Here is a 22,300-nt window from a genome sequence, read left to right on the forward strand (position 1 = left end):
CAGGCGTGATAAACATATTTTAATCAAAGGACCGGTTAACTCCTGATGGGGGTGGGGGAGGCCATGGCTTACGGTGCAAAAAGCTTCTTTGATAGAAAAATGCTCCCAGTGTGGCCCCGACTCCAACCCTGGGGACCCTTGGGGCCCTGGGAAGCCCCCTACCGTGTCACCTGGCCCCCATGTGCCCCATCCTGGCCAATCACTCGTCCTCAGCCCCCTCTTTGTCTGTCTCCTCTGGGAGGTGGGACCTGCCCCATTCACAGATGGGGAGACCAGGGCACAGAGGAGAGGGGGGCTGGATTGGGACCCGAGCTCAGAGCCCTGGTGCCCATGTGGGGTCGCCCTCCCAGCTGGCCCTATGGAGGCCTGGCCCCAGCAGGCGGGCACACCAGCTACTGTCAACTGGGGCCAGGGACTGGGCCAGGAGCCCTGTGTCCTCCACATCTCCAGAGGCCACAGCTCCAGTTACAACTGGGTAAACTGAGGCCCAGAGGGTGGATGTCACTTGCCTGAGGTCCCAGAGCTGGCCAGGAGTGGGGCTGGGCTGGAGCCCAGGGCGGTGGACCTGTCCTGAGCCTGGGCAGGTAAGCAGGGGGCAACCAGTCTCCCCAGATAACCCCCACTGTTGCTCCGCCCTCCACTCCCAGCTCCGTCCTCCTGGCCGCAGCCCCCTCCCCCGGCCCCAGGGTCAGCCAGCCAGGAGCCAGGTTAAGGTTAAGGCTCCCCTTCCTGCCCTCGTGGGGGTGGGAGGAACCACCCAGAGCAGGGACACCCTTGACGCTGCGGATGTGACTCAGAGGGCAAACCCAGCCCTCGGCCATCCCCAGGCCAGGGGGAGGCTCCCTACCTGGTCCCCTGCCACCTCCACCAGGCAGACAGGAAGTGCCCGGGGCGCAGTGGGTTTGGAGCAACACCCCCTGGGGCTGGGGTCAGGCCGGGGCTGCGCCCTGTGACGGGGCGGGCCCACCCCTGCGGAACAGGACGGGCCACTCCGAGCTGCCTGTCTGGCAAAACGAAACTGTCTCAAAGGAGCACCAAAGATGTCCTTCTTTAAAAAAAAAAAATCCTACTCTCACACTTGCTTATCTTCGTTTTCGTTTGTTTAAAGGGAAGATCTACTTGGCAAGTGTCTTGTAGTGCCCTACACCCTGAGAGGAAACCACCAAACCAGGAGGGAGATTTCAATCTGCCTCAGCTTTTCATACAGAGCCAGAGACCAGGACCCTAATGGACTGGGGTCGTCTTTCCATTTTCCCATTAACTTAAACAAAGCCGAAACTTTCGTGCCTTACGGGTTATTACATGAAACTAGAGCTACCAAGCACACCAGAAATTTCACTTTCTCCCAACCCTCCCATCTGGAGACCCTGTCTGCTCACCTGTCCTGCTGCCCGCTGCCCTGGCCCGAGCCACCTCCACCTCCCCGGAGGTCACGTCGGCCACAAGCACCCAGTTCCCCAGCAGGGGGCTAGTAAGACCACATCCAGCCTCCAAATGGTCCCACCCACTCCGAGTAAATCTGAGTAAATCTGGGTCCTTCTTGGCCTTGCAGACCATGCCCCACACGTCTTCAGAGGGCAGTCCTCTCCCCTCAGGCCGGCCCAGCCACCCCAGGGCCTTTGCACCTGCAGCCCCTCCCCGTCTGAAGTTCTCTCCCTCCAAGCCTCTCCGTGGGCCAGTGGAGAGCCTACCAGCCCTAACCCTAACCCCAACCCTTACCCCATCTGAAGCAGCATGTCTGCCCCTCCAAGGGCCCTGATTCTCCTTTGAGGTTTTGTCGCCCCTGACACACCAGATGCGCCAGTGGTTGGGGGCTTGCCTCCGTCTCCCCCACCCCATACGACGGAAGCTCCCTATCACTGCAGCGGCGCTGTGCCTGGGGCCCAGATGAAGGCCGAGGGGGGGCCCTCGCAGGAGGCTCCTAGAGGGACAGAGGGCTGCCAGCCCCCCGGGCGAAGGGTGACCACCATCCCCTCGTGTAGGACCATCCGGGCTGCCACCCCCTGAGACCCCAACCCCAACGATCCCTGTACCCAGGGGTCTGGAAGGGGGTGCTGGTGGGGGAGATCGCCCTTGGGATCCGGCGGCAACCACACCTCAGGTGGGGCGGGAAATGGTCTGCAACGGAAGCAGCAGGTGCAAGAGCAGCTGTGGGGGACCAGGTGGGAGGCATGGTTCACCCCGCGGCGGGGCTGCCTCCCCGGACCCTCGGTGCCCAGCTCTACCCTGGCGGGGCGGGGAGGGAGGCACCCGACGAAGGCGGCTTGGGCCTCCCCTGCGGACGCATCTCAGGCCCTCAGCCGCCTCCACCTTCCCTCCGCTGGACTTAGGGCCTGGGGCCTGGCACCCCACACCGCTCCGTGGGCTCCCTGCCCTCCCCAGGCTCCTCTACCCGGTCGGCCTGTGTTGGGGTCCCCAGCCCCCCACCCCCAGGCACTTTCCCGAATCCCACCGCTGCTCTCCAACCCCGTCCACCAGCATCCTCACAGGTGCTGGAGCCCAGGTCCGTCTCGGGCAGGCCCACCCTCATGCCTGACCAGGCCAGAGGCTACCAGGGTCTGTCCCTGAGGGCCTCGAGGGGTCTGCCGGCTTCAGCCAGGGTATAGGCTTGGCCTCCTGGTCCCGGGGAGCCCAGGACAAGCTCAGGCTGGTGCTCTGGTCCCAGGCAGGCAGGAGCAGCCGTTTAGAAGGAAGCGCCAGTGGCCCCCGATTTAGAGCACTGTTATCGTTGCCGTTGCTTTCTGTTTCTCTCTTTTCCTCCACCAGGCTGCCACTTCCCAGCCTACCCAGCTAGGCCCTCTTGGCCCACGGTGGGGTGGGGGGCCAGCCCCTCCCAGGAGTGGCTATTTTAGAACCAGAGTCTAGACCAGTCCTGGGCCCAGAGGCACGGGCAGCAGATGGCCTGGAGGTGCTGGGAATGCCACTCGCTTCCGGAGAGCATGAGCTCTCTCCCCCGCCCAGGCAGGTCCCGGAATAGCCCCTCCTGCGCTCCGGCTGTCAGGCAGATGTCCCGGGTGGCGGCTGCATGTCGCCACCTGTCCCCGCCATGCTCACGCGACCGGCGGGCAGGCGGGCGGGACGCAGAGCCCAGCCATTCTCCTTGTAACGCGCCCCACCACTGGGGTCTGCCCCCTTCCCGACCTGTCCACCGCCGGCGCCCAGATGGACACGCGGCGGACCATGGGCCTCCGCTGTGTTTCCCAATGGGAGGCCAAGGGCTCGTCAGCCTCCACTGCGGATGAGTCTCCCCTCTCCCCTCTCAGACGGGACCTCCGGGCAGATGGGCGGGCAGACAGAGCCAGGCGTGGGAGCCGCGAGCAGGGAGAGGAGAACAAGCCAGAAGCTAAGGTGTGGATGCAACACCCGAAAGGCGGGCATGCAGGACGGCACCTGCGCTGCGGAGAAACCGGGTGCCGGTGGTCTGTGAGGTCCTGGGACCCCAACACAGACCGACTGCCCAGAGGACCCTGGGAGGGCAGGGAGCCCACAGAGCGTGGAGTGCCGAACCCCCGCCCACCCTGTGCGCCCAGCATCCACTCACCATCTGGAGGACCCCGAAGAAGGACATGAGGTAGCCGGCCTGGGCGGCCTCCAGCTGAAAGAAGTCCATGGAGATGAGGGAGAACATGACCATGAAGAGCCCTGGGCGAGGTGGGGGGTCAGGGGTGAGGGGTCGGGGCTGCGCAGTTGTGCCCACACCTGCTCCCCCCGTCAGGTGACCATCACGGTGCCAGGGGCTTGGCCGCGGTGACCGGCTCAGGGAAGACCAACGTGAACCTTCTCCGAGGTTGTCCCTGGCAGGTCCACCCCACGCGACTGCTGTGGACCGTGAACAGGAAGGTGCCGGAAGCTGCCCCATGCACAGGGCCCAAGGCCGTCTGGGGGCGGAGGCTGGGAGATGGGGGACCCTGGGCTGATAATGTAGGAGGATTTGGCCCCAGAACTGACGTCGGTGACCTGGGTTCCCGTCACTGTGCCCCACTGGGCCATCCTGAGTCACAGATGGAGCTGGGCGGGGGGTTGCCCAGTTTGCCTGGACAGAGAGCTTCCTGGGCTGAGGGACTAACCCTTTAGCGCCAGTGTGGGGGCACCTGAGCGCCTGTCAACCCTGCCTCGCTGACTTGTCCTCTGCACTGCTCCCCTGGTTGGAGGACCCCAGATGGGGGCTCAGAGCGGTCGCTACTGGGCACGACTGTGGTCAGGGATGCCCTCAGTTCCACCGAGAATGTGCACGTCCACCTGCAGACGTACCGTCTTTCCCACCTCCCGGACTGTCCTGAGAGGCCCTGGAAGCCACAGGCCGGGGCAGTGAGACCTTCTGTAGAGCAGGGGCAACTGGGGCCCGAGCAGGGCCCTGGGGGGCAGGACGGAGACCCTCACTTCTTCCTCCTCCTGGTCTGTGCAGCCACATCTGCGTGAGCCAGCGGGCTGCCACCCTCTCTGGGACAGATGTGACTGGACAGGGCCCAGTGGAGTCTCGGAGCGTGGGACACAGGGCAGAGCGAAGGGGTGACGCGCGGGCTGCAGACCTCCGTCTCCGCGGCCCCGAATTCTCAGCCGCACCGGGCTCTGGACGCTGGCCGGGCGGCCGGGACTCACCTGAGGGGAAGCCGCAGATGACCTTGACCAGAAACACCGGCAGGACGCCGGGCTGCAGCAGCAGGCAGGTGATGGCCTTCAGGTCAAACACGCTGGCCTTGGGTTTCCCTGAGGCACCCGGAGAGGCCACGGTAGCACCGGACAGCCCGCGCCCCAGGGCCCACTGGGTGCGGAGGAAGCACTCCGGCTGCCCGGCGCCCCACACCCACCGGGGATGTGAGCTCGTGCTCAGCGTGCCTCCCACCAGCCTCCCCCGGTGAGCCCCGGGCAGCTCATCACACTCAGGAGTGGGCCTTGGGCCCTGCTGGCCCTGGGGACCTCTGAATTCAGGGGGCAGCCTGGCCTGGACCCGGGCTCCAAGTGACGGAGGCTCTCACTCCCCAAACCCGCGTGACCGGGGCAGCTGCTGCCTGCCTGGCCCTGGCTCTGGGCGACGGCATGGCAAGGCTGGTGAGGCAGCCGTCGGCCAGGAGCGGCCACTCGTGGTGGCTGCGAGCGGCCACCTTACCCTGATCCGGAGGACACTTGGGTGCCTCGTCATAGCCTCCCAGCTGGGTGCGGCGGTGCCCCCCTGCTTGCCTCTCCCAGGTGCTCCTACGCCTCGGCCCTTTTCCTCTGTCTCTTTGCAGGCCAGGCCCCCGCCCAGGCCCTCCCTCTTGACTCTTTCTGGGCTGTCCCATCACAGCCAGGGCTCAGGGGCCTCCTGTCCCAGGTGGGTCTCTCCAGAGCTCTCGGTCACCTGGCCAGGAGGCATGGGGTCCCACTCTGTGCCAGGCCAAGGTGGCTGGGCTGGGACGCCCTGGAGGGGTCCCCCCTCTCGAGCCCTGACCTCTCCTCGTGGGGCCTGGGAGGCGCGTTGAGCCCACAAGCTCTAACCTGACTGTGCTCTGCCCCCCGCCTCGGCACCCCGCCCCGGGAGCCGAGCTCCTGAAGCCGGCACCCTCACGTCCCCCCATACAGCACAGTGACCGACTGCTCTGGGCCTCAGGGTCCTGGTTCGCCATGCCCGCCCCATCCCAGGCCCCTCCTGGTCCTTTCCAGGCTCAGCTCCAGCGGTGTCCGAAGCTGGGAGATGCCCAGCGTCCTGGAGGGGCCCAAGGAAGAAACGAGGGCTTGAGTGGCCCCGAGTGCCCCAGGCCCATTGCCTGGAGCTCAGCCCTCTGTCCCCGCAGGTGAGAAGAAAAGAGGGCTTGAGTGGCCCCGAGTGCCCCAGGCGCATTGCCTGGAGCTCAGCCCTCTGCCCCCGCAGGTGAGAAGCCACCGGGGATGCTTTGGCACATCATGGTCTCGGCAAAGCCTCCCTGAAGGGTGGGCTGGGCTGGGGGAGGCCTAGCCTGAGGTCCAGGGTGCCGGCTGGTGGCAGGGGAGGGCTCACACTTCACACTGGCCAAGCATCCGGAAGCGGCATACCTGGTGGGGTGTAAGCGGTGAGGTGTGTCCGGTAGGGCAGACCCAGCGGGATGTACCTGGTGGGCCTGCTTGTGTGCATCTGTGGGGTGTGTCTGCTGCAGCTTACCTGGCAGGGCAGCCTGGGCACGGGCGCTGGCCCCTTTGGTGCTGGTGGGGATGCAGGTGAAGCTGAGGACGGCTCCCAGGAGGCTGACCACAAGAGCCACGATGACCGGACACTGAATCCTGTGAGCGACAGTTGTGGTCACACAGGGCTCAGGCCCCAGGGCACAGGTGTCACCTGCGGCATCTCCCCCACCTGCCCCTTCAGTCACACTCAGGCTCTGACAGCTGAGAACAGCTCAAACCCCCCCACTCATGTCCTCGCAGGCTTCGAACTGGAGGCCAGGCCACGGGACCCTCAGGGCACATCAATGAGGTGATGGATGAAGAAACAGAGGAAGCTCTTGCCTTCCCGACCCTCGGGCTGTGGACACAGCATATGCGTCCTGGCGGCCTCTGAGCATGGGTGGCAGTGGGAGCCAGAACACGAGCCCCAGAAGGGCTGGGCAGGGGCCTGGGGTGGGTGGCGATTCTCCAGGGGACGTCTGGCTCCCAGGCTGCTGAGGGGTGAGAAAGGCCCCCGAAGGACCGGGCTGCTGTGCGGTGTGCACCCACTGCTCCCGGCTTGGATGGGGTGTTAGAGGCCTGGGGGCTGTGTTCCGCGGAATTGGAACCAGCAGGGAGGATGCTCCCCAGACAACCCTGGCAGCGCCAAGGGTCCTCCCCACCCTGTGGAGCAGGAGACTGAGGCTCCCAGGGGAAAGGGCCCCGTCCCCAGAACCCTCAGTCCTCTGGCCTCTGGTGGGACTGGAGGGGCTGCCTGGGGTGGAGGAGGGCAGCTGAGAAAGTGACCATTGCCCTCAGTGACTCAGGTGAGGTAGGGTGCTGGCCCACGGTGAGCAAAATGCCAGGTGGCACTGGGGCCAGGGCGCCAAGAGGGGCCGGAGAGACGGGGGCTGACGTGCCTGGTGGGCAGGGGCTTGGGTTAGAATCTCAGCTCCACGCACCCACGTGGAAGACTGTGGGAACCCCTGCAGCCCCATCTGCGTCCTGAGGATTGTCACGCCTCTTTCCCCTCCTGGGGGAGGACAGGCCTGCACTTAGGGGGCCTCAGGAGCACCCCACCACCACTTCCTGGAGGGGGCGGGGCAGGCTGGGCCCATGGGGTAGGGGGCGTTTGGCCCCCCGATAAACCTAGGACACAGCCCTCAGGGTGCCTTCCCGCCTGCCCACAGCGGCACCAAGGGTCGTGACTCAGGCACTCAGCTGTCACTTCTGAGGGAGCATTTCCCCTCCATGAGTCACTACATGGAAACTCAGCCCTCGACCTCTCTGGACTGCACAGGCAGACCTCGGCCTCCAGCTCCAGGCAGCCCGTGTCACCTGGGGACAAAGGCACTGGGGCCCGGCCCCTCTGATTGTCACCGTTTCCCCCTGAGGGCTGGAGGAAGACAAAGAGTGAAACAGAAGATTCATACTGAGCCGGGCTGCTTCGACTGCCGGACCTGTGCACAGCCGAACGCCCTGCCCCTCTGAAGCACGGAAAACTCCTATACATCCTGCAAAGGCCCTCTCTGTGAGGCCCTGCCCCTCTTCCCCAGTGGGCGCCCTGTCCTCTGAGAAGGGCTTGCTCTGCTCCAGGGCTAGTATCCGCCCCCGAGGGCAGGTGAGCCTGGGTGGGACCCTGTGCCGAGACCCCAGTGGGCATCAGAGCGTGGACTAAATGGACGAAAAAAGTCCTGCCCCAGACCTTGTCAGTGTCGTGGGAGACTCCCTCCGCACTTTCACGTGAGGCAGCCACAAGCTGCCTGTGACCTTCCTCCAAGTTCAAAGAGAGGACTCCCCCGCCCCCACTCCACCACAGGTGCACACACGCGCACGCACCTGCACACATACACGTGCATGGCTCCTGCGGGAACCCCAGGCAGGGAAGCCAGTGGGGACTCCAGCACCAGAGAATGGGCCTCGGCAGCCCCTTGTTTCCGGGCTCACACAGCTGGTCAGTGCTGCAGCCGGCACTGTCCAGTCTGCACGTGCCACAGATCTCTCCCCTCCCAGACGGGCCCATCTCTGGCCCCCAAGCCGATACCCACTGCCCAGGATGCTGGACATTTGGGCTTTCTGGCGGCAGGGGTTCCGGACAAGTGGGCGCGTCCATTGGCTGCCAGGTGGGAAGGGTCAGAGGGCACTGGACCCCAGAGTGAAGCCTCTGCTCGGACCCGGGGGAGGCATGAGGCCGGGCACGGGCCCCACAGGCCACCGTCAGAGAGAGGGGCCCTTTCTTCAGGACTGTGGCCTCACAGGCCCGCACGTCACTGCTCCGGGCCGGCCTGGGCAGGGACAAAACCAGCTTTCTTTGCCAGATGCCCCGGAAGTGCGTGAGAGCAGAGGCGGCCGCTTAGATGGCTATTTTGGGAGGCTGGTGACAAGTGAGGGGCGGTGGCAGGGAGCCAGGCCCCTTCTCCAGAGATCTCTCCTGTCCCTGTGTGGCGGTCAGTGAACCGAAGGGGACACGGGGGCCCTCGGGGGCCCCGGGAGGGCGTCGGGGCCCACAGCTGCCCCAGGGGAGGCTTGGGTGTCCTTCCCCACCCACAGTGCTCTCCGACTCCCCCAGACAAAATGGCAGAAAGGAAAGTGGACAGACGGCAGGAAAGCGTGGCAGCCCCGGGTCCCACACGGGGGCCTTCTCGGTGGGGACGCCCTCCAGCCTCGTGCCCCTACCCACTGCTGCTCTGTCGTCCGAGACACAGCTCGGGAGCCCCTCCCCGGGGGCCTCCAGTCAGCCCACCCCCAGAGTCTGCCTCTGGCCCTGGGGACCTCTGGGACGCCAATCGCGCAGGATGGGGCTCTGGGCCACCTGTCCACTGGCTCACTGGACTGTTTTTACAAACTGGGCACTGACCATGAGGCAGGCACTGTTAGCGTGTCTTTGTCTACCCACCCCCTTTTATTTTTGGTTGAATGTGTGGATGGGAGACTGGACGGATGGACCCATGGACACCCTGAAAGGGCCCCGGGCCAGACTCAGGGCACCCGAATTCTCTGTCCCTTCTCTGTAGCTACCCTGCTGGGTGACCTCCTTTCCTCAGATGCAAATGAGGGCTAGACTCACAGGGGTCACCCTCCCGGGACCCCCTGTCCCATGCCAAGGCTGGGACAGCCTGGAGGCAGCCCACCCCGAGTCCCGCCGATGGGAGGCCTCTGGAACTGACCACGGCTGCCACCGGTGCTGGTCAAATGGCAGCGGACACAGACGCCACTTTCATCCTTATCTCGAGGGCCCGGAAGTTGCCGACGTGACGTTATCAGGAGGGTGGCGGGCCTGGCCATCTGCCCACCCGGTGCGGACTCTGAGCCTGACGCTGTCCCTCTCCTGCCCGGCTTGGAGGGGACAACTCCTCCTGCAGCTGGAGCTGCCCTCCCTCCCCGCGTGCTCTGGGGCTCCCAGAGGGGATGGCACTCGGCCAAGGTCCCCAGGCCTGGCCGCACGTGGGGCTCAGGGCCTCCCGGGCTGCGTACCCCTGTCCTGTCCAAACTGAAGGGCAGGCTGGGGTCAGCTGGCTTCATGGGAAGCCTGGCCGTGCGGGGATCCTGAGAGGCACCGGGCATCCAGCCTGAGCTTGCGGGGGAGAAGTCCCCCTGCCTCCCCTGATCCACAGTCCCTGGCCCTGTGGCTAGAACGGTGTCTGAAAATGGACGTCTTGTGGGTCCACCCCATCTTGTGGGACGTCAGCCCCCCTCTGGTTTCCGAGTCCCAGAGAAAGCCCCTAACGCTGTGTCCGGCCTAACCCTCTGCAGCCCTCTGTGTCCCCTGAGCATCTGCCCACACAGGCCTCCAGGCAAGCCCCAATCTCCTTCCTGCCCCGGGGCCTTTGCACGGGCTTCCCCTCTGCCCGGAACACTGTCCAGCTGACAGGTCTAGGCTGAGGTTCCCAGCCCCACTGCTCTCAGCCATTTGTGCCCTGTCCATGGACCTCCTAGTGCCTGAAACACCCGGGTTCTGTCTGCAGGGGCGGCACGAGCCCCGGGATGGGGGGACACCTCCACACCCTCGGGTGGAGGGTCACCCAGGAGGCCCCGCGCACCCTCGGTGAGCCACCTCCAGCACCAAGTGGGGTAGGCCGCCTGGGTGACCCGTGAGTCACCCCGTCCCAGAGCCGCTAGGGCAGCCCTAGATGTCTACTCATTAACTCCAGGGACACTGCCGTGTCACTGAGGCGGAAACCTTCCGTCAGCAGGATAAGGGTTTCCCATTCCCTCGCCCGGACCAAGGGCCGAGATACGGTTCTCGGGTCGACTGGCTCCCCCCAGGCCTCCAGACAAGCAGCGGGGTCACACCAGCCGAGTCACCAGGGCCTGCTGGGTGCGGCGCACGGCTGCAGTCAGAGCGGGGCCACACGCCGGCCAGTTAGTGCCCAGGAGGGCCAGCCGGTGACACTGAGGCCCCGGTTTGCCTGACCTCAAGGGTCTGTGGCTGGACCTAAAGGAGCGGCTACCCTGGTGGGCCACCTCCGGGGCACACAGCCTTTGGGGGCTGGACTGCGGGCCCAGCTGTACCTGTGGCCTGTGTGCGGCACCTCAGCGCTCAGAGGAGCAGGAGGTCCTGCAAAGACCCCCCACACACACACTAAGTCCAGCCATCAGGCCTGGGCTCTGCCTGCCTTCACCATCAGCGGTGTCTGACAGGTGGCCCCCACTTCTCAAATCCCTGAGCACCCTCGACCCGGGACCCAACTCTGGTGGGCTTAGCAGGTTGGTGCCGCCCACCCCAGAGGCAAACGGCCCACTTGGGGGAGGGGATGATAGAGGCCTCCCCAGGCTGTGAGGCGCCAGGCTGGGGGACATGAGTCACAGAGCTGCCCCCTCACCTGCTAAATGACTCAGGACCCAGGTCTGGGTCCTCCATGGGAGCTAGGCCTCCCAGCCCTGAGCTCCAGACTGGGCCCAAACCAGTTATACCACTACCCAGCCCACGGCAGCCGAGGCCGCTTCCTCCTTCCACCTGCTTCCCAGCAGGGGGTGGGGCACGGCTGGGGACTTCAGGGGCCTTTAGGGGGCCGGGGTGGAGGTGGGCAGGGAGACCTCACACCGTGCCTCAGTTTTGATTGAAGAACGGGGGGGCGGGAGTGTGGCCTTTACATCTTGCCTGGGCCTTGCCAAGAGGTAGAGCAGGCCGTGGGCCAGCAGAGAGGCTGGACAAGGGAGATGGGGCATCGGGGTCCCGGAGCCCCCCTTCCCCGGGCCTCGGATGGAGACTGGGAGCTCCATGGGGGAGTCTTACCCTCTCCGGGGCCTCGGTCTCCCCACCTGTCTAAGGAAGTGTACACAGCGCCTTAGATCTTGGGATGAAAGAAGGGAAGCTAGTGGGATGCTCAGGAAGGTGAGGGCAGGGGTGGGGGTGAATCTGGAGGCTACTGGGAGGGAGAGGGAAGTGAGAGTGCCTTCTGGGTCAGCAGCTGGGCTGGAGCAGAGGGCAGGAGGGAACGTGCGGTGGGGCTGGCCAGAGGAGGCCTCTGTGTGTGGTGGGGGGGGGGGCGGGAGGGGCGCTGGCAAGGTGAGGAAGGTTGCCCATGGCCCACAGTAGCAGGTGGCTGGGCTGGGAGGTGAACTCCGAGTCTGGGCGCTGAAAGCCCTGTTGTGCGGGGCAGCTAGCGGGGCTCCTCTCTGCGTCGTCGCTCCCTTCCCAGCACCCTCCTCACGCCCCTGGTGCCCCTCCTTACTCTGCAGCCGCTGACCCTCTTTCTTTCCTCCCTGAGGACAGAGGTCCTCTTTCTCCTGACCCTGGTCCATCTACCAAAGCAGGCTCCGCCCTCATCGCACATGGAGAGAGACAGCCCTGGTTCAGGCGGAATCCGTCACGGGCGCAGGGTCCCATCCTTGACCCACACGCCTGGATATCTCCCTGGATCGCCCTCCCTTCTGGTCCTCCTGGTACCTTTTCCCGATCCCCGGCTTCTAACATGAAGTGCTGGGCACCAGCCTCCATCTTAAGCAGTTCCCAGGGCTAAGAAGCCACCCACTCGAGGACACAGCCCCACTGTCCTCCAGCTCAGACTCCCCCGCCCAGCCACCCACTCTGGGGTTCCTTCAAGTGTGTGCTGAGCACACACTCATCCTGACGGAGACCCAACTCCTGCCGGCACCCTGGCAGCTCAGATCTCAGCGAGGCCCTCGACTCCCCCAGGGCCAGCCCCGGAGTCTGGGCACGGCCTTGAGTTTACACTTACACCCCAGCCATCAGCAAAACCAAGCCAGAACCTGCCCCTGCCCTCTCCCCACCCCATCCCTTGTCCCCCTGCCGTCCTCTCCCACCTGGACTGATTCAGTAGCCACCTCTCTGGTCTCCCTGAGGTGGCCCTAGCCTCCACATTCTCGACACAGCAGCCAGCTCATCCCCTGCCCCTGCTCATGCCTCCCAGGGCTCCATGGCCTGACCCACTGCGCACCCCTTCTCCTCCACTCCAGCCACACGGGTCTTCTCGCTTCCCCAACCTCAGGGCCTTTGCACTTGCTATCTCTTGCCTCCCCAGATGTCCTCCAGCCTGACGTTATAGGAATACACATCACGTTCATTTCATCTGAGGACTCGCCTGTCCTGTTCACCACTGTATCCCAGAACCTGGAATCCCAGGGGCACTTAATAGGTGTTCAATAAACATCGAGGGGGAAATGAATGAAGCAGTCCTGCCCTCTGCACCCCACCCTCCTGCTCACAGCACTTAGCAGAGCCGGCCATCCCCAACCCAGCTCTGAGGAAATGATGGGGAGGGGGTGGGGGCGGAGGCCTTGAACAGACCTCCCTCGAGAGAGGGAGCTGCCTTGACAAGGCCACTGTGCCCTCCTGTCCCCCAATCCCTGGGGCTCAGCCATCATCGGCTCTCAAGTCTGGGGCTGGTCTGGGGGCACTCAGGGAACCTGGGGAAACTAAGGCCCCCAGGGGCCCCGGCATAGGGTCATCCAAGATGCAGGGCCAGGTGCTGGCCTCATGCTGAGTGCATGCACGTGTGGTTCAGACAGCAGGAAGGCCCCTCGCCTGAATGGAGGCCCAGGGCAGCTCATCCAGGCCCAGGCAGGGTGGGCGGGGCACCAGCTGGCACAGGGCCTCCACCCACAGCTGGGCCGGGCACCTGCCTCCCCAGAGCAAAACCAAGGTCTTGGGCCTGAATGAAGGTAAGGTGCAAAGTCCATTCCTATGTAGGAAGCTGGTTTTGAGTGGGTGTCGGAGCACCTGGGGGAGGAACGGGGGTGGGGCAGCATAGGGGGAAGCAGCAGAAGCTTCCTCCCTGGCCAGGCAAGGCCTCTCCAGGGCCAGGTGTCCTAAGTCCAAGGGTATGCACGCCTAGGGCCACTGGAACAGACGGCTCTGTGCAACCCCACTGCAGGGTCTGTCCCTGGAATGGGGTCCACTCTGCAGACCACATGTGAGAGCTGCCGCCCACAGGCTCTCAGGACGCTGGGCAGGAGTTGAGTTTAGCCCCCGGACCCCTGTGTGCGCAAAACTCGGGGGGTGGTGGTGAGGGCAATAGAGACCTTTAGTTCACACACGCTAGCTTTTTATCCCCGCAAGCCACCCTCGCTCCTTCTGGAGGCAAGGGGTCTGGCTGCCCACAGCAACCCCATCGCAGGGAGGTGATGGCACCATCACCCCGCCCCCAAGGCCTGCCGTCTGGTTCCTTTAGGTTCAGGGTGGGACCTCCCAGGAAGGAGCAGCCCGAGCGCACGGACCTGGTGCGGATGCAGCATGCGGCGATGGCGCCCCCAACCGGCCGCCCCGCCCACGTCTTCCTGCCCCGCCCACGTCTTCCGGCCGTAACGCCACTGCTGGCCACGCCCGTCTGCCGGCCGCGCTGCCGCCTGCTGGCCACGCTCACGTCTGCCGACCGCACTGCCCCCTGCTGGCCACTCCCTCATTTGCTGGCTGCACTGCCCCCTGAGGGCCGCGTCCCCGCGGGCCCTGCCCACCACTCCTAGCAAGGCCACGCCCCGGATGGCCACCCCCAGCTGTAGGTTCCTGCAGGTCACCCTCCCATGGACCCCACCCGCTCAGCGTGCACATGGGGAAACCAAGGCCCGGAGAAGTGGCGGGGCTGGGCTGAGGGCCGGAGCGCGGCGCAGAACCGACCCAGCCTTGGCCGTCCTGACCCGTACCCACACCCCGCCTCGTCGGCCCCCCCCCCCCCCCCCCCACGACCGGGTCCCCGCCCCGGACACTCACCCGCACGTGCTGCTCAGGGTCCCGCCGAGCAGGGAGCCGAAGATGACGCCAACGCCGAAGCACAGACCCAACCGGCCCAGGGCCGCGGGCCGCTCCTCAGGCGCAGACAGGTCCGTGATGGCCATCTGGGCGGCTACGGGGTGGGACGGGGGTGCTGACAAGCGCGGCCCCCTCGCCGACCGTCTTGTGGCCTACGGACCCAGGCCACACCTCGCCATCCCCGCACCCCAGACCCGAGCCACAGGCCACGCCCTCACACCACTCCACTCCTCTGACCTGCCCCCACCCCCAGCCACCCCCCACATCACCCGCGGGACCCCGACGTGCCCCCAGGCCGCGTGCTCCCCACCCTGGTCGCGGCACAGGCCACACCCCATTATTCCTCACCTCGGACCTGACCCCTTCCGCGGGCTACGCCCCCGCATCACCCCTCCATCTCGGTCCTGTTCTCCAGGCTAGACCGCCACCCTGGGAGTGGTCTCCGCCCCAACCCCTGGCTCAGGCCACGCCCACACCAAGCTCCCCCGCCTCCCTCCGGTCCCACCCTTGGCCCTGGCTATTCCGACCCGTTCCCGCCCCCCACCCATAGTCCTCCAGCAGGCCGGAAGGCGCCCTACCTGGCCCTACCTGGCAGCGTGTGCATGAGGGCGCCGGGCAGGCGCGAGGCAAAGAGTAAGGGCACGCCGGGCAGGGCCGGGCTGCAGGCGACAGCCAGGAGCAGGTAGAGCGCTGAGGACGCCAGGAAGGAGAGTGTGAACGCTGCCCGCGCCCCGCGCTGGTCTGCGAACCTGGGGGCCCCACACCTGTGACCCTCACAGGTGTGAGGCAGGCTTCCCGCTCCTCGGCCCCACAACAACCCCTTGGGACGGCCGGGGAACCGGGCCGCAGTGCCCCCACGGGGCTGATCAGGGAGGCCCGGTGCTGCAAGGGTGGGCGGGGGCGCCCAGGGCCCTGCTGGGCTGCTGGGCTGCCTCGTCTCAGGGCCTGTTTCTCCATCCTTCCAGTGGGACAGTTTTCAGTGACCTCGGGGGGCTGTGACCCACACGGTCATTCCCACGCCTGTGTGAATAACTCGTGGGATGCAAATGTACCAAGGGGATGTCCTTATTTTACAGAAAGCGCTTCCCAGGCTGAAGCCTGGGCAACCGCCCCTCCCCCCACCCCGGGGCTCTGCTCTGTCCGATGCTACCGGGTCTGGAGACCCTTCTTTTCTGTGGAGTAACTCTAGAAATCTGACTCCTGCCACGTTGATCTGTCCATGGCAGGCTTTGCAAGAGGATGTCTGCTGTCACGTCCCTGAGCCCAGCGCCCCCGCTGAGGCTAGCGGGAGTCTGGGGGGTTCCAGTCCCCAGAATATTCTTTTCCAGAAAAGTTGCTGGTGGGACCCCCCGGCTCAGTGGGGCGGGGCATTTATAGCCATGAGGGTCTCACCAATTAAATCCTCTCTCTGGGTCTGGCCACAAACCAGAATTCGTGGAAGTTAGGGGTGGAGATACCCTGGGAGCAGGGGCTTAACCCAGTCTTAAAGGGACTAAAGCCGCTCTGTGCTGCGGGCTGGCCGTCCATGAAGCAGCGGCTGCCATCTCTCTAGTGGGGCCCAGTGTGAGGTTTGGGAACCTGGCATAACCCAGGCCATGACCTCCAAATGGCGGGCCTGGATCATCATGGGGTGAGGGCCCCCAAACTTCCCTGCCCCATGTTACCTGCCAAACACGGGCCCGCCCAACAGCTGAAGCACGCCAAAGATGGTCTGCTGGTAGCCGAAGGCAACAGAGTCCAGGCCCAGCCTCCGGGACAGGTACTGAAACATAGGCGGGGTCCATGGGAAGGGCCTGGAAGGACCCCAGCATCTGCAATCTGGGGTCCTCCATGGGCAGGGCGTAGGAGGGGTAGCCCTGAGCAGGGTGGGAGGGGGTTGAGGGTCTGGCACTCCGCAGTGCACATGGGGGGACCCGTGGCCCTGGCACTCAGCGGCCCTGGGGTAACCGGCTGCTTATCTTGTAGCGGGGAGCCCGACAGGGGCTTTGGGTCCAGGCTCCAGGGGCTCGGTACTCAGTGCAGGCAGTTGCGGGCCCCTCCTTCCCCTCTTTGGGGTTCACCTCAGATGGGCGAGGGCAAATCCCATTCTACTCTGGCTCTGCACGTGGTGTCTAAAAGCACCTGGAGCTCAGCACGTCCAGAACTGACTCCCGGTCTCCCTCCAAGACCAGCTCCTCTGCTCCACCGTTGATGCTTCCACCCTTCCAAGGGCTCAGGTCCAAATCCGCAGTGTCATCCCTGAGCCCTCCGTTTCTCGCACGCCTGTATCCCATCCATCAGCAACTCCTGGGCTCAGCTCCTTCTCCCCTCTCCAGCACTTGTCTCACTACTGCCCCACGGCCTTTGCACTGGCTAGGTCACTCCCGTGTCTCTTTTAAGGCTTTGCTCGGGGTCGCCTTCTCAGGGAGGCCCTGCTGACCCCGAACCTGCCACATTCCTCGGCACCCCCAGCGCCCTTCCTGCAGCACAGTCTAACTATGCACTGTTTACTGCCGGTGGGTGTCACCAACGCCCAGGACCACCAGCGGCAGGGGTGCACTTTGCGGTATTCAGAGTTCTGAGACCAGGTGCTCAGAGTACCTGCGAGCATTGGTTGAACAAACACGTGCCTCTCTTGGGAGAGCCAGTGGGAGGAGAGGTGGCACCAGCAGCTGCTCTGTGCCCCGCGTGCTAAGGATTTCAACTGTTCTCTCATTGCCCCAGCACCAACTCTCCAAGGGAGGGATGGTTGTCACCCATGTTGTGATGAGGACAGCAAGGTACCTGGCTACCAAGGAGAGGAGAAAGGGCTCAGACCAAGCCATTCGGTGGAAGTGAGCTGGGCTTGGGAAGTGGGGGTGTTGGGCTCACTGTCTGGCCAGGGAGCCCTGCCAAGGCCGGAATTGTGACAAAGGCAATACCCCCTCCCACCCAGATCCCCGGGCCCAGGCTGCTCATCAGAATCTCCTGGTGAGTGGCCAGCGGCTAGTGCCATGGTCCCACCCGGAGCAGACAGATAAGGATCTCTGGGGCTCTGGGTCTTCCAAAGTCCCCTGGGTGCTCTTGCCCCCAGGAGGGTGAGACCCCACAGGGCGGTGTTGAATGAGTAAACAAGAGTGCACGGAGGAGGAGGGTGGGTGTCCGGGCCCAGCAGCCACAATGGCCACTTAAACCAAGGGGCAGCTATGGCCGGGCAGAATTCCAGACCCAGGGAGGCGGCACAGAATGAGCTGGAGCAGTCCTGCCCTCACATCCTGGTTGGAGAGACAGAAATAATCTAATGCCATGAAGTACAATGTGGGGTGTGGGCAAGCTGCATGCGGACGGACCAGCCAGGACGGGAGGGCAAGTGACCCCGGGTACCTGGCAGGTGTTGGAGGGAGGGCCCCGCCCCGGAGGAGACCTGAGCAGAGGCCTGAGTGGGACTAGAAAGTGAGCTGAGCAGGTGTCGGGGTGGCGGATCCGTAGGGCAAATGCCCCCAGGCGGGGCGGGAGGTATGTGCTAGGGCAGCCGTGGGGAGGGGGGCTGTCATGGGGACAGCTGGTGGTGCAGCCGGAGCGCAGGACGTGCTGAAGGGGGGCATCCAGAGGCGTAGTTCCCGGGTGCCTTAACTTAGCTCCAGCATGGCAAGGGGTCCCCAGCGCGAGGAGCCTGGGCAGCATGAGGCCCGACCCCCGGCCGTCACCAGGGCAGAGATGGAAGGTGAGAGGGGCGGCGAGGGCACGCCGGTGACCAGGCTGCCTGTGGAGGGGTACTCACTGGCATGACTGAGAACTGCATGAAGAGGCAGGCGAGCTCCAGGGCTGCCAGCACGTACACGAGCAGCATGACCCGGGACAGGTCCAGAGTGCCAGTCCTGCTGGGGGACCGGCCCTGGCCCCTGGAGGCCCTGACTTCCCGCATCCTGGGCAGGCGTTGCTGGGAGACCCCGTAGGGATCCGAACAGGAGGCTGGAGGAGAGGGCAGGGGGCAAAAGTCCTGCTGAGCTGGGCAAAGGTGCTGAGTCATGGGGCAGGAGGCAGGCGGCCCTGAGAGGGCCCGTGGGAGAGGACGGGGATGCCGGACGGGGCATCTCCAGCCCCTCGCCGTGCGACCTAGGGCCCATCTGGCTCTTGGAGAAGACCACAAGTGGCTCTCCCCCTCCACGACAGACAACTCTGGGTCTCTGGGCACACAGCCACCACGGAACCGGAGACAGGGACCCTCCCCTCCAGCATGGGCTGGTCTCAGTGCCCCATTTTTAGAGGGAAACAGAGGCCCAGAGTGGTTGCCGACTGCGGCTCAGGTAGGTGGCTCCTGTGGTTACGGGGCTGGCTGGGTCTCTGCGCTGGGGGTCTGGGGGATCTTCAGGCCCACGGTGCACCCTCCCGCCGCCAGTGCGCAGCGGCCGTCAGAGTGCGGCCTACTTTGCCCAGCTCCTCCAGCCACAACCACAGGGGCTTCTGGAGTGGCCTGGGGGTGGGGGTGGGCGACGGCTCAGCCTCGCAGGCCCCCAGGCAGGGCAGCTCCGCCTCACCTCCGGCAGCAGGGCCCTGTCTGCTCCCCCCACCCCCATCGGCTGGCGCCAGATTCCGCGGTTCCACGGAGGCCTCCAGTTTTGCCAGATGGACACCCGGCTGTACGGTTGGGCCAAAGGGCGGCCTTCAGAGCCTAGGCCAGGGGTGGGGATGCGGTGACACCAAGAGGGGACCCGGGGTGCGGGGAGCTTGGCGGGGAGCGGGCCAGAGGCTGAGAGCAGCGGGTCAGGGGCACCCGGCTGGCGGGGGCTCGACACCGCGCGGGGTGTGGGTCAGGGGCCGCCCTGCGGGAGCGAGCTCGGGTACCTGCCTTCGTAGGGGTCAGCTTGGGCACCGTCCTGGTGAGGCGAGCCCTCCTGGTGAGCTCCGGCCTGGCCCATCGGGGCAGGGCTCGGGCACCCACCCTCTCCGGGGGACCTGGGACACCCACCCTCCAGGGGTGAACTCCCCCCCGTCCCGGAGGCTGACCCCCGCCCCTCCCGGCCTCCGCACTCTCATTGGGCAAACCTGACACGCCCCCCGAGGGCCCCGCCCCACTCCGCGGCCCCGGACCCTACGCCGCCTGCTCCCTCCCCGGCCCGGCTTTGCCGGGACCGGCTCCCTCCAGCTTTTCTCCCAGGTCCTCGGGGGAGGCGGGAACTCAGATCTCTCGAGCAGTACTGGTGTCCGGTCCGGGCTTGGGGTGGGCAGGGTGGGGAGGGGGAGGGACGGAGGGACTCGAGACAGGCTGGGAAGAAGGATGGGAGGGGGAGGGGTGGAGGTAAGGGGAGGGGTGGGGGCAGTGCTTGGCTTGCCCCCCCCCCACCCCGGCTTGCCCCCAGCCTAGGGTCTGCAAAGAGACTCAGAGGAGGGGCAGGGAGAGAAGAGCGTTTCTGGGAACCGCTCCTGGGCCCCTCCCCCCCTCCCCCCCAGAGCGGGAGGCTGCTGGGAGTTCCTGAGACGCCGGTTTTCCTCATTTCACTCTGCGGCGACCTCACCGGCTTGCTCAAGGCCATCAGAGCCCCACGATATGCAGGTTCACATGGCTTCACGCTGTCCCTCCGCGGGACCGGGCGTGGCCCCCTTGCAGCCACCCAGAACCCCTGCCGGAGCCCCCCGGGGGGCACACAGACTCCCCCTTGGGTCCAGGCACGATTTCGCAGATGAGTAACCAGATGCCCGTGCAGGACTCTGCTACTCCACCACCTGCCCTGCAGCCCAGAGCCAGGCCAAGCGTCAAAACCAACATCCCCTCTGCCGTGTGCTAACCACAGCTCACCAGTTTTCTAACTTCAGGGTCGAGAAGCCTGAGACAGGAGGGCCAGGCAGCCTCGGAGCCGCCCCTGCAGGGCCCGGGAGGGCAGGCCAAAGTCCAGCTGAAGCCCCAGGCCTGCTGTGGGGCCTTTCAGGGAGGGGCTAGGGGGTCCTAAGTCTGCAGGGGGAGTGGGCCTGAGGTGGAGGAAGACTTCAGTCCAGATGCGCGGGGTGGGCAGGAAGGGGCTGGTTACTCACCTCTCCCTGCGTCACGCAGGGCCTACGGGTGGCGTGGAACTGGTTGGAGCAGAAGCGATGGGATCCAGCCTAAGTATCTGTCAGGACAGGCTCTGTGGGCAGGGAGCTTCCTGGTCCCAGGGAGTGTGGGAAAAGTGCTCTCCTAGCCCTGCAACTGCACTCCCCCTGGACCCACTCCCAGCCCCGGGGCACTCACAGCCTCTCAGAGAAACTTGCTGAAGTTCTTCTGGGTGAGGCTTATCTGAGCAGGGCTGGGGAGGAGGGCGTCTCAGAGGAGGTGACACCTCTGCAGAGTCCTAAGGATGAGCTGGCAGGATCCAGGGGGCTGGAGTCCCCCTTACCACCACCACACACCCACTGCCTGGTGATGGGCTGCAACACGGGCGTGTACAGGCGTGTGTGTGTGCACGTGGGTCTGCGTGTGTGGGAGAGGGCAGACAGAACCCAATACGTGGGACGCATAAGGAAATGATACACGGATTGCAAGCACGTAGGCTGGCTCTGCGTGCCGCGGAGCCGTGGCAGGGTCCTAAGCTCTTTTGTTCTAGAAGGAACCTCTAGCTGATCAGGGACCAAAGGGGGTTGGCCAGTGTAGAGACACTTCTGCAGTCCTGAGAGGGGGGACGTGGACTTGGGTAGGAGGTGGCAGTGGAGCGGGAGAGTCTGCAAAGCCGGGAAAGGAGCAGCTGACGGAGGGTCTGGGTGGTGTCCATCAGCCGGGAAGGAACCAGGGTGTGAGTGTGGGATCTTGAGGGGAGAACCTGCTGGGGCTCAGTGCTCGAGGGGGTGGAGACGTGGGTCACACACAGGTGCAGGAGCGTGGGGTCTGAGCTGGGGGTACCACAGGGCGTCTTCTGCATCGAGGTAGTATTTAGGGCCCTGACTCAGGACGAGATGAACGCAGGAGGGGTTGATGCGGGTCCAGGGAACAGTGCCTGTTACCCTTACTATTCCCCAAGGGGCCCACCTCAACGTCACCTCTTCAGGGACGCCAAGGAGGTTTTGGCTGGGGCAGGACCAGGGCTGGGGGCAGGTCTCCGCCAGAGCTTACCTTCCCAGCCCAGGTGAGGCACAGTTTCGGGCCTTGGCCAGCAGGAGGGTGTCCAGACCCCACAGCAGCACCTGTGCCCCTCACAGCATCCCCAGGAGCTCAGACTCAGCTTGGTAGCTGTCCCTGAAGTCGCATCCTTACGAGGGGCACCCCAGCCCACCGCAGGCACCAGGGGCCTGGCCTCAGTCTGTGAGCACCACCTTGGAGGTAGTTGGGTTAAGGGTCTGGGAGGGCGGGTGCAAAGTCCCTCTGCAGATGCCACAGGAGGGGCTGGGCTGGCAGGTGCCGAGAAACCTTCCAGAACTGGAGTCTGTGACGAGGCTCCTGGGGTTGGAGTCTGGGCAGGGGCTTCTCGGAGGAGGGGGCAGGGGCTGGGCCTTGTGTTGGTTCCGACTCAGCCCGTGGGTGGGTTCGTGGGATTGAGGCCTTCAGGACATGGCCTGGCCACATCCCCAGAGGAGGCTCTGCCAGCCAAAGGGGGCTTCTCTGCTGGCCTCTAGTGATGCAGGGACCCCTGGCCCCAGCGTCCAGGCAGAGGGAGGGCAGCAGGCTGCACAGGCCTGGGGTCCCACCTCTCACCCAGTAGCTCCGCCCCGCACCTGGCCCAGTGCTGGGATGCAGGGTCCCACGTGGTGAGGTGTGGGTCACTCAGTCCAGGGGCTCATGCCAGCCGATGGCCACAGCTGAGAGAGAAAGAGTCTTGACGGGGAAGCAGGGCCGAGAAGGTTGCTGGAGGTGGCCTCAGGGAGAGAGGCCTGTGGACCGGAGACTCCAGGGCCCTCAGGTGATGGCTGGGGTACACTGTGGGATGGCGTGTCCCCCTTCTAGCAGGACCAGAGGAGAGGAGGACCAGGGGACCTTGCTCTTGGGACCCTCAAGGAGGTGCCAAAGGCCCCGGCTTGCCTGGGACGTGGGGCTTTCCATGTGAAAACAGGAACTGTCCTGGAGAAGCCCGG

At 65.2% G+C, this 22,300-nt stretch overlaps 1 protein-coding gene across 34 annotated transcripts in view; it reads right to left on the bottom strand.

Moving 5' to 3' along the window:
- SLC67A1 (solute carrier family 67 member 1) overlaps positions 1-20,542 on the bottom strand; it is a 31,489-nt gene extending 10,947 nt beyond the window's left edge. For 2 of the 34 annotated variants that reach the window (XR_003429419.1, XR_003429418.1), the window contains exons 1-8: positions 18,045-19,245; positions 15,970-16,067; positions 14,884-14,995; positions 14,267-14,399; positions 6,116-6,234; positions 4,600-4,707; positions 3,700-3,819; positions 3,542-3,595 (exon numbers count right to left, since the gene is read on the bottom strand). Coding sequence is in view for 30 of the 34 variants with exons in the window: in XM_027090186.1 (XP_026945987.1) it covers positions 3,051-3,395; positions 3,542-3,819; positions 4,600-4,707; positions 6,116-6,234; positions 14,267-14,399; positions 14,884-14,995; positions 15,970-16,067; positions 18,045-18,390 (1,539 nt within the window). In the remaining 4 variants the exon portion in view is untranslated. The other 32 variants (XM_027090175.1, XM_027090177.1, XR_003429416.1 and 29 more) reach the window with 32 other exon arrangements.
- Positions 20,543-22,300: the final 1,758 nt, after the last annotated feature.

The sequence above is a fragment of the Aethalodelphis obliquidens genome, unplaced genomic scaffold (assembly GCF_003676395.1).
Source record: "Aethalodelphis obliquidens isolate GAN/ISIS:26980383/991018 unplaced genomic scaffold, ASM367639v1 scaffold69, whole genome shotgun sequence".
NCBI classification, from domain to species: domain Eukaryota; kingdom Metazoa; phylum Chordata; class Mammalia; order Artiodactyla; family Delphinidae; genus Aethalodelphis; species Aethalodelphis obliquidens.